Source organism: Montipora foliosa, chromosome 9, assembly GCF_036669935.1.
Source record: "Montipora foliosa isolate CH-2021 chromosome 9, ASM3666993v2, whole genome shotgun sequence".
In the NCBI taxonomy this organism is placed as follows: Eukaryota; Metazoa; Cnidaria; class Anthozoa; order Scleractinia; family Acroporidae; genus Montipora; species Montipora foliosa.
Window position 1 is genome coordinate 14,324,567 of NC_090877.1, and position 19,053 is coordinate 14,343,619.

Sequence of the window (19,053 nt, forward strand, 5' to 3'; positions counted from 1 at the left end):
TATCGTGCACACCACGCGTAAAATACTCATACGGTGCCGTAGTGCCTAGCGCGCCGGTCTCTCGATTCCAAGGGTCGCTGGTTCGAGGCCTAGCTCTGCCATCGTGTTGTTTCCTTAGACAAGAGACTTTACTCCACACTGCCTCTCTTCACCCGGGTGTATAAATGGATACCGGCGATATAATGCAGGGGGTAACCCTGCGCGACTTTACCTTTAGCCTGTGTCCACCACGTGTTGGATATCAAAATTAGGCGCGCATCTAATAGCGTGCATTCTGGGCATGTCTGGTAAAATATGCGTAAGAATGAGTTGCTTAGTTCCTCAGGAAGGCTTACAATGAATCATTCATTTCCGGCGCTATCAAAGAGTATTGCAGAGGCATCGCCTCTAGCTCATTGATGATGAAGGGATACACTTGACCCTCTAATACACGCGAGTAAGGTGTCAGGGAGGGCTTTTCTCACAACGATTCTAAATGCAAGGTTGAACTCCTTTGAGGTGAAGATGTAGATAATTGGGTTGAGTGCTCCCTTCGCTGTTGTCATCAAGATAAAGATTGACTTCCACGCCATTGGAACTCGACTTGGGCCTAATTGAGCTGCAGGTACAGCAGATATAAATGTCGGGAGATAGCAGAAAGCGAAAGCACCAACCACTATAACTGAAAGGAAAGGAAAAGGAAAGGAACTTAAATTATTTAAGTGTCTAATCTTCTAGCGTTGTAGAGCACTAATCGGGGACACTGTAAATTGAAATTAACAAGTTAACGCAAATCAAATCAAATGTTGGTTTTTAAGGAGAGGGGAAAACCGGAGTACCCGGAGAAAAACCTCTCGGTGCAGAGTAGAGAACCAACAAACTCAACCCACATATGACGCCGAGTCTGGGAATCGAACCCGGGCCACCGTCATTGGTGGGAGCCGAGTGCTCTCAAAACAGTTCGTGTGAACGAGAAAAACTGGATTATTGTAAAGTAACTTTTCACCGCTTTACATAAAATGCATGAAACTCAAGTAATGCTGTGATCCTCGCAGTTATGGACGCAATTTTAGCAATTGCGTAGGGGTTGGAACCTCGCGATACCGGTGCGACGCTCTAACCAACTGAGCTATGAGGCCTTTGACGTTGGGACCTGGTCATTTGAGGTTTTTAATTTTCCCGTGAGGAGTGAATCAATGAACGAAATGATATATGAAATGAATCATATACTGAACTGCGTATATGAAATCAAGTAAAGCTATGATCGTTGCACTTAATTTCATATCCGCATGTCATTGATGTGTGAAACTGATAATTAACTTCGTTACGTAGCTAGAGGGTAAAGGTCTGTTCAACATTGTTGAACCTCGATTAGGTCGACTGTGGGCACCATGCAATAAATTAAACAGCAGGAGCGTCCCACAACAGTTGACAATGCGCTCAAAAGGTCTTAGTTAAGACCATCGCCAGAAAGGACCTCCAGTGGGTAAAATAAACTGAGGTTATCAGAAGGCTTTTGCGGATGTTATAGTAGCCTGCAGTGGGTAATAGCTCCTGGCATATCCCACCCAATCCTTGTATCAGACGGTCAACACTAATTTCCATCCCTCAAACTGACATTGGACATTTCGTAACAATTACACGACGCAATATCCCATGTTAATATTGACAAGCTTACCGCTCTAAAAAGAATGAAAACAGGCAGAATTACGGCTTTAGTTCAACAAGAAATAGCGTTTCTAAGCTATGCCGCGCTGATCTACAGTATTTAGGTCTAAAAACCCCGTTGAAGACGGTTAACTTTCAATTGTTTTGCTGGGTACTACTATGTCAATTCTCTAAAAAAATTCGATTTTCCTGTAGGTTGTCTCGTTAGTCTAGTGGATATCGGAAACTGCAAGGTGAAGCCATCGATCCGGGTTCAACTCTTTGCCTCGCCTAATGTGAATCTTCTCAGCTTGTTTAAAATCTTTGTTTCGTTGAAGTAGATTTGAAGTCTAAAGTAGCCTGTACGTCGTGTAAGGTGAATAAAAAGGGGAATGTTAGTTTGAGGGATGGAAAGAAGTGATGACCGTATTTGACCACAACGGAAGTTGCGACATTTCCTGTTTTCGATTTACAGTCGTTACCAGGCCCTGTGAGTTCGTCCGCAGGACGAATTCTCGAAGTCACCACTTTTTTTCTCAGAATGCAGTGTGCCATTCACCAGATTTTACCAGAATGCATTGCATTTCAGCAGAACGCCTCCAAACACTCTGGACAATTGCTTAAGCACGAGGTCCCGTAAATATTGGATGAAACAACACATCATGATCTAAGAGTGAACAAATCAATATTAAGTTCTCGCTTATAAATCTTAAGGCCAGTAATACGGCCAACATTTTTCGTGCAACTTGTCGCGCAACAATGCTGCGTTGCAAGTTGAGATGGTTTGTTGCGCGTATTACCACCTTCTTGCGCAACAAGAAGACGTCACTTTTGCTTTTTGCAACATGAAGATTTGTTGCGCAAAAAGGTGATAATACGTGCAACAATCTCATCTTGCAACGCAACATTGTTGCGCGACAAGTTGCACGAAATATGTTGCCCGTATTACTGGGCGTTTATTGCGAAAAGTTCTGCCTCTAAATTTTTTAGTGTTCAGAAACATAATGGTCAACCTGCATACTTTCTTGCACCCATTTTCACAATTCTGCCAAGTGATCGCCCAAACTGCATTCAAGCTTCCACCCATCAAACGTCCGAACATCGCAGGGAAGAATGATAGAACTTTATTTTCACACGATAATGTTTAAACCTGAATAGCTTCTAGGGTCGTGCACAAAGCAAATCAAATTAATACATAACAAATCAGCGAGCAATTTATCAAATCATTCAATCATTCAATAGCTTTAGTTCACAGTTCGATTACCACAAGGAAAAATACATTGTGCCTTACTCACTTCTATGCACCGTTGCTTTGCTTACCAATGTGATACTCTTTTTTTTTTATAAGACTATGTTTCATAAGAATATCGAGGCTGAAATTTGCGAAATTTTAAGAATAAACCCGAGGCTGAAATAACGACATAATTTTGTATCGAAAATCTGTAAATACAAAGCAATTATACGTTTTAACTTCACCTTATAAAATTATTTCTTTCTTTCAACGTAGTTGAAACAAAATCGGGTACTTTTTTTCCATCACGGTGTTTCTGTGAGAAATGCATTTTTAAAGCCGAAACGGGCAGGTGTCGTCTGACGTGATATCTTCACCCCGCTAACTGCAACGAAAAGCGATGGAGCCCTTTTACAGTGTAACGCGATACAGATCTAGACACCAAAAACTTGTAATTGATACCCCAATACATTCTAAAAGGGAAATGTCATTTAAGAATAATACAAGAATATTTTTAGCCCAAAATCGGGATAAAAGTAAGAGTATAATTCACCCTAGGCCGGAAAAACAAGATTCTTATAAAAAAAGTGTACATGAATCAATAGAAACAGAACATCCGCAGCACTACTAACTGTTAGATACACTAGTAAATAAATCACAAACTTACTTATGGTCCTCATCCATTTCATTTCTTTTTTCCTCTTTCTTCTCAATTCGGTCAATTCAGGGGTCAGATTTTCACCTGGCCAAATGCGATTGTTTTGAGACCAAGCAATCTTAGCGATTCGGCAGTCGACAAATATCATTACCAAAAACGGAATTACAACAAAGAGAGTAAAGTTGAAAACGGTATGAACCTTAAAGACATCGTTGGGTTCGTTGTGTTGCTCGGCGCAGCCAATCAAGGCAGCAGTGTAATGAGTTCGTCCTCTGCTTTGATAAAAGCAAGGGACGATTATTGTAGAAGCAAGAGGTAGCCCCCACGCGACAAGCAAGGCTCGTCCGACCTTTGTATTGGTGACAACTTGCCTGTATCTTAGGCAATGAACGATGGCGACATATCGATCACAGCTGAGAAGACAGATATGAATGCTGCTGACGTACAGCAGTGATACTACCAATGTGAAGAAATACTGGTATTTATTGCACGCTGCCTCCAAGTCATATAGCCATACCAATCGGAAGAGAACAAACGACAAGGACGCGAGGTCAGAGATTGCCAAGCTGGCTAGGATCGAAGCGCTTGGCCTTTGCCTGAGGGCGCGTCCGCGAGTCACGGCCAGACAGACGCATATGTTACCAAGCAAGTTTGCCAGGAATGTGCAACACAGGATTGTCGTTTGTAAAGCCTTGGGCAAGTCAGATGGAGGCGACGCACCAGAGACTGTGTTCGAAGAAGCGTTCATGATAAAACTAACTGCAATGAATCTTTTTCAATTCACACTACGTTTCTGGTCTTTCCTTAATTCTTGTTATTTTTTAAGTTTTGAGAAAACAGCAGGTGTGTAATTGACATACGAAACCGTCTATGGGATCCATATCCGCAGTGAACATGTCATTAAAGGTACACGCGAGCTGTGATTGTTGTCGTTCATACCTACTCCATTGGATAGCACATATGCTTTTTCAACTTTTTCCCTGAGAAGCACTTCTGGCGCGATGAAAAGTTTACCTTTCAGTGCGCGTGTTGGTCGGCGTTCGTAAATTAGTTCTGCTCCACAATATCGATTAAGTTTGTGTGTATCTTAACTTCCTATTGTTCGCAAATCAATATTATTTATAGCAAGAGATATAATGGTTGAAAAGGAGTCCAGGAAGAGGTGAAGTGAAAAAATTGAGATTCCATTAAAAACCATGCATTAAGCAAGCGGACGTGGACACTTGAATAACCTTTATTACGCAAATTCAGTTGATATGAATATCTATTAAGAGGATGCCGAGCCGTAATTTTAAACATGGTTGGCCATAGAGATAGGATAGTCAGCAGTTTCTGGCCTCCAGAAACGGATATCCGCGTAATTGTCATCCAGGATCAGTGTTTATTTCTTGCATAAAGTACAAAAGTGGCATTCAAACCTTATCTCTCTAATGGGTTATGTTTATGCCCTTCAAAAGTTGTTAGGGAAGCTCCATCATCCTGCTCTTTTTTTGCTTGAATGAAGGAACAATCCGTAATTACGACACACCTGCAATTGCAGCCCAGTCCGCTCGTTAAAAAATCCGTCCGCTTTAGCAGGCTAGGATGTATGATTTTCTGAATAAAAAACTAATGAACACAAACATTGAAAAAGTCCATGTTTTTAGCCTGTCTCATCGGTTTTATTTGCAAAGGCAAATTACAGATCCCGTCGAAAAATGCGTTTGTTTCTCTCTTAACTCTCACTCTTTTACAGGGTGTTTCAAAAAAAGTTCGTTCCGGTGTTTTGTTCGCTTATATTTCAGTAATTACTACAACTACCTCTTAAAAAATTGAGTATGTTATTCCCTATTGATTTTACATCGAATAACTTAAATATTAGTAACTAGAATGCCCTCCTTTATTTTTTATGATATTTTCTAAGCGGCCTAAAAAATTTTGAGACAAAATGCAATTTTCAATCGGAACGAACTTTTGAAACACCCTATAGTGTGCCAGTGTACCGCGAACGGTGTATTAGACACCATATTCGTGCTTACTTTCAACAATGTCCATTTCCGTGCAATGCCACGTATGCACGTTGGCTTAAACCTCGCGCAAATCCATGTCATGACATAAATTCGAAGAAACTATGCGGCGCAATATTGCGGGTGATTGGTAAAGGAAAGTTTAAATTTGCGCCCGAGAATTTAAAGTGTGAACCAGAAGTTTCGAGGCTACTCCCTCTTTATCAGTGTATATGTCCAGAAATACACGCAGATTTCATTAAAGGCGCGTTAGATTCACCGTATTCTGGAATAGGATTACGTGGAGTGGGAGTCAGAAATCCTTCGTTTTTACGGACATTTACATTAGAATTGTCAAACACCTGCTAAAATGCTATTTAAACATATCTTTATTATCCTTGTCGCTTAAAAACGCCGAAACATATGGTTTTAAATCATCACTCCACGTATTCTTATTCCAGAATAGGGTCAATCGAATGCACCGTAAGTGTCTCGAAGTGTGTCCTTGCTCTTTTTTGTAACTTCAACATCACTTGTGTAAATGGTTAAAAAATGGTAAATGCTTTGTTTATAGTGGAAGTGTACTTTAGCTATCAAGCTAGTTCACAGGCACCCAACTTTTAATAGTGTGAAAGAAACTTGGCTGGAACATGATTAAGAACCCCCACTGGCAGGAGGCAACCAGTTGGCTGTTTACAAAGTGTGGTAGAGTTGAATCCGGGACAACCGGAAAAAAGTCCAAACCAGGGGCCCGTTTCTCGAAGGTCCCGAAACTTTACGGGCCATTTTCGGGTGTCACAAAATTCCTTTGTATCTCAAGAACGGAGAGCATTTAATTCGTCCAACTTCACAGTTAATTTTCTCTTTGGTACCTTGAAAGCATGTTAAAAGGTCGGCTTTCAAAAACAAGAGGTTGGCAATTTCACAAATGGCTTTTGGGGCCCGAAAAGTTATCGGGACGTTCGAGAAACAGGCCACAGAGGTCAGAACGGGATTTGAACTCGGGACAACCGCGTGCAAACCCAACGCCCGAACTACTGGACCACGCCGCCTCCTTGTGTCTCGGAATACGAAAAACCGTAAATAATAGTGACCACAACCAGGTTTTCTGAGCCCGCGAGAATGAGCACTCCCAGCAAACCATTGTTTTAACGAAAACCGCTGGTCAGCAACCTTGGTTCTGGAATACAGAGAATTAACATCACAAAGTGTCCCCCAACATGCTTCTCCTCAGCTAACGATTAACTGTTGCATTTACCCTGATCGAAAAATAACACCAACCGTTAATTTTCCCTAACCTCATTGTTAGAAATAGGTAGCAAAGGTTTAGACTTGAGGGGACACCTCGTGTTGAATGCCAAAATTGGGCATGAATCTAATAATTAGCATCATTTCTCGATATATGTGGACTGAGCGCAAAAAAAAAAAAAAAACAAGTCGAAATTTAACCTTGGACGTTCCCCCTGGAAAGCCCGAGTACGAGTGGAGGTGGCTGGTTGTGGATACTTAACGAGCCGTGAAGCGGCGAGGTAAATATCCACGACTAGCCACTAGTTGTTAGTTATCGGTATTTTTCCTTGGGCAAGCCGTACACTGTCACATGAGATCGAGGCCATGTGTGCCAGCCAGCCAGCCAGCCAGCCAATCCAAGATGGCGCCCAAACGCTGAAATCGTTTGACATCGCAATCGATACTCGAGGCACAACACGCGGGACTGACACGATTAGGATGAGTTCTCCTTCGGTTAAAACATTATTGATGAGTTAATAAAAGTGTAAACCTCATCTAACCGAGCACAATTGTTTCCTATTTGCGGAAACTGTGTATCGTGTCACATGAGATCGAGGCCATGTGTACCGAGCCAGTCAATCCAGGATGGCGCCCAAACGCTGAAATCGTATGACATCACGATCGATACCCGAGGCACAACACGGGCGACTGACACGATTAGGATGAGTTCTCCTTCGGTGAAAACATTATTGATGAGTTAATAAAGTTGTCAACCTCATCTAACCGCGCACAATTGTTTCACTATTTGCGGAAACTGTGTATCGAATTGATTCAAATTATTTAAAGGTGGCTGAACACAGTTTTTCCGCGGTTAGCGGTATTCTTTAAAGACCGACGCGGAGTTTAAAAAACAAAACAAATAAGGCGAAAACCTTTTTTCCTCCTTCTCGCGGTGGTCTTGGAAATGCGGTTTAAATTCACTTCCATTACCTAAACGTCACGGTGCTTTAGAAGTGCAAAACCAGCAAAATCATAGTACTAGGCATGCGCATTCGCTCAAAAATTTGAGATTTATTGCCAAATTTCTCTCAAACCCGTCATTAGATTTTGCAGAAATACGGAATTAAAATAGTTCCAACTACAAATGAGTCGTCTATTAAAAAAAAAAAAAAAACAAAAAAAAAAGAAATTTAACCAAAAAACTTCTACCAGTGAATTATGAAAAATCCGTCCGTTGAAATTCTGTGGTAACAGCTGTTGCGCGTTCTTTATTTCCATTATTTTAAGTAAGCAAATGCTGCAAAAAACTAATGAGTGAATTTTGCATAAATAAGGAATAAGCATTAGGCCTTGTTTTACTCCAGATGCGTTACCATGGTAACAGTCTGCATAACTGTCAAAAATGGAAACCTTCATGGTAGCACTTATTAGTGATCAATTTAAGTTTGAGCTTCCAACCAAAAAATGCATAAATATGGCAGAAATGGAAGTGTGAGTACTTAAAAACTGTGTTCAGTAACGGTGACCTAGTTGAGCAAAAAAACAGAATCAACGAACTCACAGCTGTGCCTTACAATTGAGGAAAGAACGTTTCTCTCACGACTGCTCTAAACAATTGAGGAAATAATTAAGCCGCTCATTTTTTTGCTCTTCAAGTTTTTTCTCACGACTTTCTGCCTTATGTGCGTTAAATAAAATCCAAAAAAAAAAAAAAAAAAGAAAATAGATTCAACCCCTCATTTTAGACCCCCCTAACATAAGAACCAGTTTAGCCAAAAAAAATTAAGCAGGTTCTAAATGACCTTGAAATTTCTAGCATCTGGAACAAATTTTAAGCTGCACAGATCTTGTCTAAAACTTTTTTTTCATGATTTTGATTGAAATGTAAAGGTATCAGCGTCCTCATCAGAGGAAATCAGTCATATCATATTTATCACAGATTAGATATCTTTTGTGGAAATAAGAACAAATTTAGTCTAACTTGGAAAAATCTAGGTTTTTATATGTGGGCTCCTGATGTGTTTCTTTGCTGTATTAAAAACAACTTGTTTTATTCATTTTCGAAATGGTGGAAAAGTGGTCACCAACCCCTAAAACATGCATGTTGTGTAACATGAAACAAGATATGAAATCATAATAAGGTCAAATTGTGCAATAAAAATGTTAAAATAGTAGAGAAGATTTATGTTACAGAATTCGAACACAAGTATCTAACAAAAAAGGGGAAGCTCGCGTTTTATTGGTTAATCTTGTTAGTTACCATGACGACACCTACATCGTCACAGGTGAAAGATAAAAATGATATGTTCACTGCACGCCCTGAAGATATGATTCTTTTCCGTAAGAAGGAAAATCCTAGTATTTCATCAGTATCTATAAAATAAATGTTCTTTATTTATATTATTTTAAGTAAACAAAAGCTGCAAAAAACCAATGAGTGAATTTTGCATAAATGAGGAATAAGCATCCTTTTGGCCTTGTTTTGATCTAGATGCGTAACGACGGTAACAGCCAGCGGAGCACATTAACTGTCAAAAATGGAAACCTTCGTGGTAGCACTTATCAGTTTTAGGTTCCAAGCAAAAGATGCATAAATGTGGAAGAAATGGAAGCGTAAGTGCTTAAAAATCGTGTTCAGTCATCTTAATTAAGCCTGAGCAAATCAGATGCAGGTATTTGATGAGAGGGGAAAAGCAACCAAGTGCCCGGAGAAAAGTGTCCCGGAGTGGATCACAAAAGCAACAATTTCACAGCTGCGCCAACCAATTGAGGAAAAAACGTTTTTCTCACGACTGCGCTAAACAATGGAGGAAATAATTAAGTCGCTCATTTTTTGCCTTTAACTTCGTCCTTCAACTCTCGGAGCAGACTACAACACCAACAAACTCACAGCTGTGCCAACAAATTGAGAAAAGAACTTTTCTCTCATGACTGCACCACACTACTGAGGAAGTAATTGAATCGCTCACTTTTCCTTGTGATCCTTTAACCGCCTTTAACTTCCTTGTAGGCTGCGAACTTTCTGTGCCCCTCAAGTTTTTTCTCACGACTTCCTTAAGTATTTTAATTGTAAATTTTCTGCCTTGGGTGTCTTCTATATTTACTTTGACTCCTCTTTTGCGGGAACGTCATTTTCCCTCTACGGCACAGTTTTTTTCAACGTTTAATAGCCACCATACAGAGAGCATCAAAGACAAGAAATTCGTAGTCACGTTTCCATCTCTGGTCCCTGCTGTGAAAAAAAAAAACCTCACCCGCAAGGTTAATAGTTAAACATAGGCCCGTTTTAAACGTGTCATTTTACATCTGCCGAATCTAATGCCAGTGAGCGAAAACAATAGATTTTTCTCATTTGCATTAGATTCGGCACATGTCTAGATTCTAGCACGTTTTTGCTTGCTGTCTTGAGCCGTTCAAAGTGCTGTTGTTTTAGAGCACTGCTTCATTTCCTATCAATTTCTCATTTTCGGCGTTTGCGCCGGTTATGATCCAAGCAATCTTAGCACTCAATGAATGGTGGTGACGCTCAATTTGTTCCAGTCATTGTTGGCATGGCCTTTATCTTCACAGATCACAAATCTTCGAAAGGTGAAGGAAGGACAATTAGTGCTTCATTCATTTTTACAGAGCTCTGCGAGCCCACGAAAGTCAATGTATATTTGAAGCGCGGTTTATACACGAATGATAGCACTTCTATCTTTCGAAAGTCACAAGCTTTCATTGATTGACCGTCATCGAAATGAGCTTAAACAAGACTAACCTTGGCTCACTCCATTTTGCGAAAACGTCCCCGACGTTTTCTTGTTCAGCTTACACATGGATCTTAACCCGGACAAGCGAGTTGTATTCTTCTCTCCTCATCAAGTGTATCGCCTGCCCTCTCACCGTATGTTTAAACATCTTGATCATCGTCGCTGTCATTAAACGAAGAGAATTGGATAAGAACTCGAACATTTTGTTAGCTAGCTTGGCTGCATCCGATCTCTTCGTTGGCGCCGTTTCCTTGCCTGTAAATTCGTTTTATGAAGTCCTCCTCCTTCGTAAGGACTTGAGCATCAGAATTTGTCAGTTAGCGTGGGTCAACATTGCAGTGTTGTATGGTGCAGTTAGCTCGTCCTTATATCATCTGACCATCATTGCTTTTGACAGATTCGTGGCGATTAAACTGTGGAAAAGGTACAAAACCCTAATCACCAAAGCTCGTGTTAAATGGTTGGCTTTTGGTGCATGGCTTCTTGCTCTCTCAACGAATGCTGCCAGAAAGGTCCCCAATAAGTACGGAAGTATCCTTCAAATCGTCTCGGCCTTCAAGACCTTGATTTGCGTGGCTCTCATTTTGTATTTTGTAGTGCGGCCTATATTTCCGTACGTAACCGAAGACGAAACGATGGCAACCAAATCTCTGCTCTGAGAGTAGCCAAAGTCGAGAACACTATCGGCAGGGCGATGGCTATATTGACAACAGTATTTTTAATGTCCTATATCCCATCAGTCGTTGGCCTTCTTCTTGGAGAAACTGTTCCAATGCTGCGTACCAGCACATATTTCCTTTGGTCGCAGTTAATTCTTCAGCTAAATTCTCTCCTTAACCCCGTTCTAAACTGCTTCGTCCTGAACCGCCAATTCAGAACGGAAGTTTTCAAGATGCTGAAGATCAGAAGTGAAGCCGATCCACCAGCTCCCGAACGTCGTGCCAGAAGAATTTCCCCAGTCGAGTTTGCTGAGGAAAACGGCGGGGCCCGATGCACAGAAGGGCGAGAACCTGACAACAATAATATGAAGCAATTGAACCCAACAAATCTGTCAGGGACCGCAAACTGTGCAGTAACACTCCCCCCAGGCAGCGCGGACAAGCGGGCTATGGTGAAGTCCCCCAGCTCACGTCGTGCAACAGTTTGTGGCGATGAATTTGTTAGAGATGTTCAGAAAAAAAATGAAGATCCTGGCTATGCCCGTAGCAAATCACGATAGCGTCAGATATGAAGAGATATGAAGGGCCTGTCACAAGTTGCGTGGATAGTTTCTTGGAACTCTATCTAGCTTAATTTTACGGCTATACCACTCTATTTCTTTTTCAATAAGAAAATGTAAAGTTTTTTTTATAAAGACCTTGTTTTTCCAACGCTGAGATTCAGAACATGCTAAGAACATACGTTAGGCTGAAATTCAGTCAAGAACGTTTTTATTTTGAACATTTTTTGTTTTTAAACAGAAATGCAAACAAACAGTATAAAAAATAAAAGGCCAAATGTGGCAAGGGTAGGTTGACGCGACCTCTTTTTCGCTGTATCCGAGAATGTTATCGTGCGTAACATAGAGCTATGTCAAAAGTTCATAGTTAAAACCCTGTACACGCCCAACGGAATTGTAAAAATGATGGATTTGTTGCAACGTTAATTGAGTAATTTAGTCTTTTTACCTGAGATCTCTATCGGACACGTTCCGGCCTGTGATTTACTGTTTACCTGCTGCCCTGTTTATGGTTATCCCGACTAAGGATAGTTTAAGAAAACTCGCCATAGAAGGAAGTTTGTGATCATTGTTTGTAATTGTCAATGATTTTACTTTTGTAAGTTTTACATGGATAGAACAGACTTTTGGATGTTACATGCTTGAGATTGCACGACCATTGACCGCATGGCACAATTAAACGTTTGTATTAGTTATCCCCGTTTCACTCGTTTTTGTATATTGTTTCGTTTTGTTACCACTTGATTTAGTTAAGTAGATGATAACGTATATTTTAATTTCGGATCGAGTAATATTCTTCGGTAACGGATCATCTTGGTTTCTTGCGAAAAAATGATGATCATTCGATTTCTGGCTAACCAAGGTTCGCAAGTAGAATTTAAGACGATATACAATGACAGAAGCAAAGGAAAATGCGATCAAACAGGCCAAAATAAAACGAAGAATCTGTAAAGACACGCTAACCCGTCAGGGAAAAGCTGTTTGCCATAAAATATCTGGAAATCGGCCAGTTAACAGAGAATTAAAAAAATGTGAACTGGCGTCGTTGGCCGATTTATTATCAAGACACGAGTAACTCACGATTCTTCTCGAAGACGACAGGGAATTCGAGCTGAACGAAGCATGGATGGAGGAGTGCCAGAACATGTACTTGAAGCTTTCAACTGAATTCTCTCCGTAACCCCGTTCTAAACTGCTTCGTCCTGAACCAAAAGTCAGAAGCGAAGCTAATCCACTACTGCAGCCCCCGAAAGTCGAGCCAGAAGAATTTCCCCAATCGAACTTGCTGAGGAAAAAGGCAGGGCCCATTTCGCAGAAGGTCGAAAACCTGACAACAATAATATGAAGCAGTTGAACCTAACAAATCTGTGCAATACCAGGCAGCGCGGACAACCGGGCTATGGTGAAGTCCCCTACGTCACGTCGTGCACTGAACAGTTTGTGGCGATGAATTCGTGAAAGATGTTCAGAAAAAAATTCAAGGTCCGTGCCATACCCAGTTATACCCGCCCACATTCACGATAGCGTCAGATATGAAGGGGCCGTCACAAGTTGCGTGGACAGCTTCTTGAAACTCTCTATTAGTATAGCTTGATTTTACTGCCAATAAGTAAAAGGGGGTTGAAGGGTGTCACCCTTGGTGATGAGATATGCCTCTCTAGCTAGCTTTGCGTATACTATCATGGGTGGATTTTATGATTTCCAGTGGAATAAGCGAAATGTCATTCGTGGTGTGATTATTAGTGAGGAAATGTAAATGCGATCTCTGGCATGAAGTCTCTGTGACAATTAAGGGAGCGTAAGCAACGACAACGGCGACGGCAACGAGAACGTCATCTCAAAATATAAATTCGCGTTATTTTAATCGCTTCTTGACTATTTCAACTTTTTTAATATGACGGGGGTGTGGTAGTTCCTCAAAAATGACACTGGTAGGAACGGCGTTCAATTTAGGACAGAAAATGAAATAAAAAAGACGAGATATAATCTTAAGTATTTTTCTTTCTTTCATTTATCGTTTCATGTAACGTAATACTTTCGTATTTATCTAATACCTTTCTAACGGTCACATAGTTAGTTTGTTCTCTCCCGAGGTTTTCAATTTTCGTTTTAACGCTATCAGGTTTTTGCTGTATCATGTTGCAAACGATTTTTTCTAGTTCAACTGAACTGTAACGTCCCCTTAGCCAAAGAGTTTTACTTGTAACACCCTGATGAAGAAAGGCAGTGCCTTTTGAAATATTGGTAAATACAACACATATTCACTGTTTGATCACTCTTTTACTTCTCGTTTGTCGTTCCTTACTTTTTCATGCTTTTTCGACTAGTGTGCATGAACATCTTGCAGCAGTGCATGCTAGCGTTTATCGTGTAAACTGCCTTTGATCTATTTTTGCGAATCGTACAGACGCTGTTGTTCATGGTCATCACACAGTCGCTGAGCATCTGAAGGCCCGTGGAGGGATCATCAATGAATGCCAACTGGCTCATGTTGTGAATGACGCGGCCAGCACTGGGGACACTAAGACACTGAAACGATTGATCAGGTGGACCGGTCACGTGAACCTATCTGACTTTGACGGACAGACCCCGCTTCACACAGCGGTGACATGCGGCAGGCTCAATGTCGTCAATTTATTACTAGAAGAGGGTGCAGGTAAGGAAAAGAAACAGACAAGGAAGGAACAAACACCTTTCATATATTTTTGAAGTATTTAGGAGTAAACAACATGGCACGTAGAACGGACTTCTTTGTAAGTATTAGATTAATTGGCCATCACTATACAATGAGTTGATCAAGACTGGCCCTTCAAACTACGGGAAAGGGATGTTGCTTTCGAGTAAGCAGACGTTTGTTGGAAGGAGCTGAAATACGACTCCCTTTACTGAATTAAAAACGATTGCGTGTGAGACTAGCCAATTCTGGGCTTTTCATTGTTATAGTTTCCCTTGATCCTGGAAATGTTTACTCGTGCGTACTTAAACTCATTTAAGCTTAATCTCTGAGAAGGCCGAGAAAAGACAAACCTACTATTAAAGCAAGTTACGTTTTGAGAGAGTACTGCACCAGCATCGCAGAGAGCACGGGTTCGAATCCCGTTAAAGCTACCTGAATTTTTCAGGCTTTCCTTTGGATGCCGCAAATGTAACGTTCATAACTGTGATACTTAACTTGTTTCATTCCCGCAGTTCAAATGTATGTCTTTAATACATATTGTTCCTTCTACTATCAAAGCCTTACGCTTTTGAGTTGGCCAATCAACAATCGTGTGCTAAATAACCTGACCAATGAATGACAGCGAGGCTGGAGGTGACCAATTGGCTCGTTCTAACAATAGTGCTCTATTTCTAGGTTTCAAGGATGTAGGTTGATTCTGATCTACATGATTGAGTTTGGATGAAACTTGTGATCGACATTCATTCGTTCGTTCAGTTTTTCGTTTAGTCGATAATTTGTCACATTCTTTTGTTCGTTTGTTCAATCCATTCATGCATTCATTCACTTTTATTGGAATAATATAGCTATTAAAATGACAACTATGCTAAGCCCAAGGAAGCCTAATGTTACCCTTGATGTAAGAGGTTTTATTCCTCGCGAGCTCCTAGCAAGAACCGAGAGGAGTATATCGTGAGCGCTCTCCTCTCGGTTTTCGTGGAAGGCTGTGTTGCTTATTAACTAACCTATATCAGGTAAACAAGTGTGTAAGGAAATTCAAATGAGCGAAAGTCGACGAATGAACAAACTAACAAAGGAATCAATAAATATGGGCCCGATTGAAAATGAGTTTCGGGTGGGGGAGGGAAGGGGTTGCAGATCCGGTGTGTGTGGTGGGGTAGAGTAGGACATTTAAAGGCGTGCCCTAAGTCACATTTATAGAATTGCCCTGTGACCTTCTTGTTGGCCATGGATTTGACTTCATTTCTTTTCCAGTTTAAATGCACTTTTACGTTACGAACGTTTCTGTGTGCGTATAAGTACTGGGTGAGATAAGGGAGATTGCTTTCCATTCGAACAATTCAGGGGTATTTCTGAGTAATAAATTAATTCTCTGTTCCCCTTGATCTGTTTATTTTTCCAGATGCTACACTTGTAAATCGGTTTGGTCAGATTCCCATTCAAGTAAGTGTAAGTTCTCAGAGCATGGATGTCTCAGTCAAGTGATTTCTCTTAATACAGAGACTACGAAACTGAAGGGCTAAGCCGAGTCAGGAACTCATAATTAGACAACAACATTTATTTTGCTCAGTCTGTATATTTCTAAGGAATTAGTGCTAATTCATTCCAATGGCGAAATTTGAAAACCACAGATAGCTATTTATTTGCGCTTTGTCGCCATGGGAACCGTGCGGTTTTCGACTTAGCCCCTGGGGGTAGGGGGAGGGGATGCGTTTCTTGAAAAGTCCCGAAACTATTCGGACGTATTTCGGGTGACGTAAAACGCTTTGTGCCTTCAAAAGGAAAACGTTTCTAGTCATGAAACTTTGCAATTGTTTTGCAAACATCAGTTTTTCAGAAGCAGTAGATCATTGTTTCACGATTTGCTTTTTGAGCCTGATATGTTTTTTAGGGCTTTTGAAAAACAGGCCCCTGTTGTCATGGCCACCAGAAAAACTGGAAATGAGCATATTTTTGTCACAGACTTGAGGCGTCACGAAAAGGGATTAATGAAGACAAAAAGTTTTTGCTGTCGTTTGCAAAACGAAGCCATTTGAATGAATGAATACGCTAGTTTCGAACTGTGCAGCAACAAAAGAACAGAATCGATGTTCAGGGGAATAATGAGCATTTTGTTTTGTTGAAAACAAAGGATTTAATTATTCTCTTGCACCTCGACTCTGTTCTTTTGTTGCTGCACAATTTGAAACTAGCCCATTTAAATGAATGTTTTTTTTTCTCCGCACGAAATGAGTTGGCATACAAACTTTCTTAGTTAGGAGCTCCTTACCGGGTTAAAATATAAGTACCTTGAACTTTTTGCCGCACTTGATTCACTTAATAATGAAGATAAAAATAACACAACCAAGAAAATCATTGCAATCATTATGCTAATTAATTTAATACCTCTAAGTTCTTCATAAAATAAATTACCGCATACAACTAACTACCATATGCACAGCGCACCGGTGGCTCAGTTAGTTGAGCACCAGGCTGCCATGTGGGAGGTCGCGAGTTCAGCTCTGGTCGGAACAACACTCAGGGTGTTAAAATAGCTGATATCAGCTGAAAAGGCAGGAAATGGTTAGACTCTCTAGTCTTCTCGGATGAGGACGATAAACCGTAGGCCCCGTCTCACAACCTTTCAATGTTCATAATTCTGTGGGACGTAAAATAACTCACAGAATTGTCGCAAAGAAAAGGGCTTGTAGGGTGTTGTGGTCTGTCTTCTGTGGTGTATCATGTTTGGGAGGGTAGATGCTCGGAGATATTAGCAACACCAAGCTACTCTAAAATCCGAGGGTAAATAAACATATGAACTGAACTGATTTTAGGTCAACTAAAAAACATTAGGGCCGTATATACGAGAGAAAGTAAGCCGCTGCTTATTCTGACCGCGGCTTACATAAGACGCGAACACCCCGTATAAATGGTACAAAATCTACGTTCACGGCTTTTTCAAGCCGCGGCTTATCCTGGCCTGGGAGTTTATACTCGTATAAATAGTTCCTTTCGCGTATTATGTACGCCGCGGCTTATTTTCTCTCGTATAAACGGCCCTATTGTCAGTGATAACAGGAACCCATGACCCAGAGCCTACAACTCTACTGTGTTCGTTTAACGGCGTTTTCACGGACCGATTTATTTTTAGATTGAATTTCCCGCGAATGAGACTCCCGCAGGAGCCCGATGACCAATTACAAGAAATTAAGCTGACGTCATAGGGTCACCGAACCGGAACTGCCTTTGTTTTTTGACCTAATTCGCGGGAAGGGCTAGTCTAAAAATAAACCTACTTGTGAAAACGCCGTTTCACAGACGCTGTATGGAAGTTGCACGCTCCAGATGGGCTCCTGGTGATAAGTAATTAATTGCTAGAGTGGGTGGTAAAGGGTATTTTCGTTATCCACTCACGTCTCTCTTCTTATAGGTAGCGTCAGCTTATGGTCACAAAGCTATCGAAAAGGAACTTCACAAATTCCATAGGGTACGTTTTCCTTCTTGAAGTACACAGAGTGTACTTAATTCGGAGCTCAAACGGCACGCGTGACCAGAACAGAAAATTTTCAGTTGACATCTTAGGGCCCGTTTGTATGGTCTCGTTACCCGAGACAGCCCTCCTCTCCGAGATAACGTTACTCAGCGTTTATACGAGAATTGCGTGACCGAGACAAAGTTCACCCTAAGTAATTATCCGTACCCTATTCCCCCGCATATAGGCGCAGCGGCTATCAGCGAGTTTTAAGGACGTTCGCGCCAAAATCTTCCTACGGTGAGATTTTCTTCATTTCTCGCCTAGAGTTAGGTCATAAAGTACTTACTCCAAAAATGAAAAAAAAAATGGGGGTCACCGACTTTGTTTCGGAGAAAAAGGCAGTGGAAAAATGCCTTAATTTCGAGAACTCGGTCATAATAGCGAGATGTAGCCTCATCTGCTCATCCATCGAAAATCATAAAAATAAACCGTTAGAGGGAAAGTTTCCATGCATAGGTTTTTAGGTGTGAGGTTTTTAGATAGTTTTATGCCGCTAGGGATGTGGTAAACAGTAGAGTTCATCCTCGACGAGCGTTTTCGTAAGCTCTATCCGTTGCAACCACTACCGGAATTCGATGGCACGAGGAAAGAAAGTGTTAAAAAAAGATAACTTCTTACGGTGAGAATTTTTTCATTTCATCATATTTTGTAGATAGTAAGTAAAGTAAGTGATTCATGATTTAAAAAATAGGGGTCACCGATGATCTGAACGAGTAAAATCGGTGTGATTTTGCAAAGCTCTTGGAAAATTTCGTTTGTCACGCTTTTGCGTGACCTGTCGGGCAAGGACTGGAACCCAAGAGAGGATCGATCGTTGAAGAGATGAAAGGTTTTCACCGAAAAAAAAAAACCTCTCTCGAGCATAGCAACGAAGTTTTAAGCAGGGGTCATCTTCATTTGGTTGGTGTTTTGTATAATATCTCTCCATTGCTGTCATGCTCATCCTCTGGAGTGTGTTTTTTGTGAAATTTAATCGCTGCTTGTTTCCACGCAAGTCCGCACTATTCAAGCGGACGAGGACGAAAATTAATACTGCTCTATTTTCACGAAAGTAAAGGAAAAGAACTTTAAAAACATGCATTCACTTTGAACTTAAGTTTGTAGGGTAATAAAAACATTAAAAAGAAACAACCCCATTAAATTTACGCAACGGTTCGTCCC

General features: G+C 40.9%; 2 protein-coding genes across 2 annotated transcripts in view; one reads left to right on the forward strand and one right to left on the reverse strand.

The window, feature by feature from the left end:
- LOC137972191 (uncharacterized) overlaps window positions 1–19,053 on the forward strand; it is a 41,559-nt gene that overhangs the window by 20,397 nt on the left and 2,109 nt on the right. The window contains exons 17-19 of the mRNA XM_068819045.1: window positions 14,109–14,357; window positions 15,781–15,821; window positions 17,788–17,844. Coding sequence (XP_068675146.1) covers window positions 14,109–14,357; window positions 15,781–15,821; window positions 17,788–17,844 — 347 coding nt within the window. The remainder of the gene's footprint in view (window positions 1–14,108; window positions 14,358–15,780; window positions 15,822–17,787; window positions 17,845–19,053) is intronic.
- LOC137970338 (D(1)-like dopamine receptor) lies at window positions 393–4,263 on the reverse strand. The gene is made up of 2 exons (XM_068816862.1): window positions 3,525–4,263; window positions 393–661 (listed from the first exon to the last, which is right to left on the reverse strand). Exons 1-2 carry the CDS (start codon window positions 4,261–4,263, stop codon window positions 393–395), a joined length of 1,008 nt encoding a protein of 335 aa, XP_068672963.1.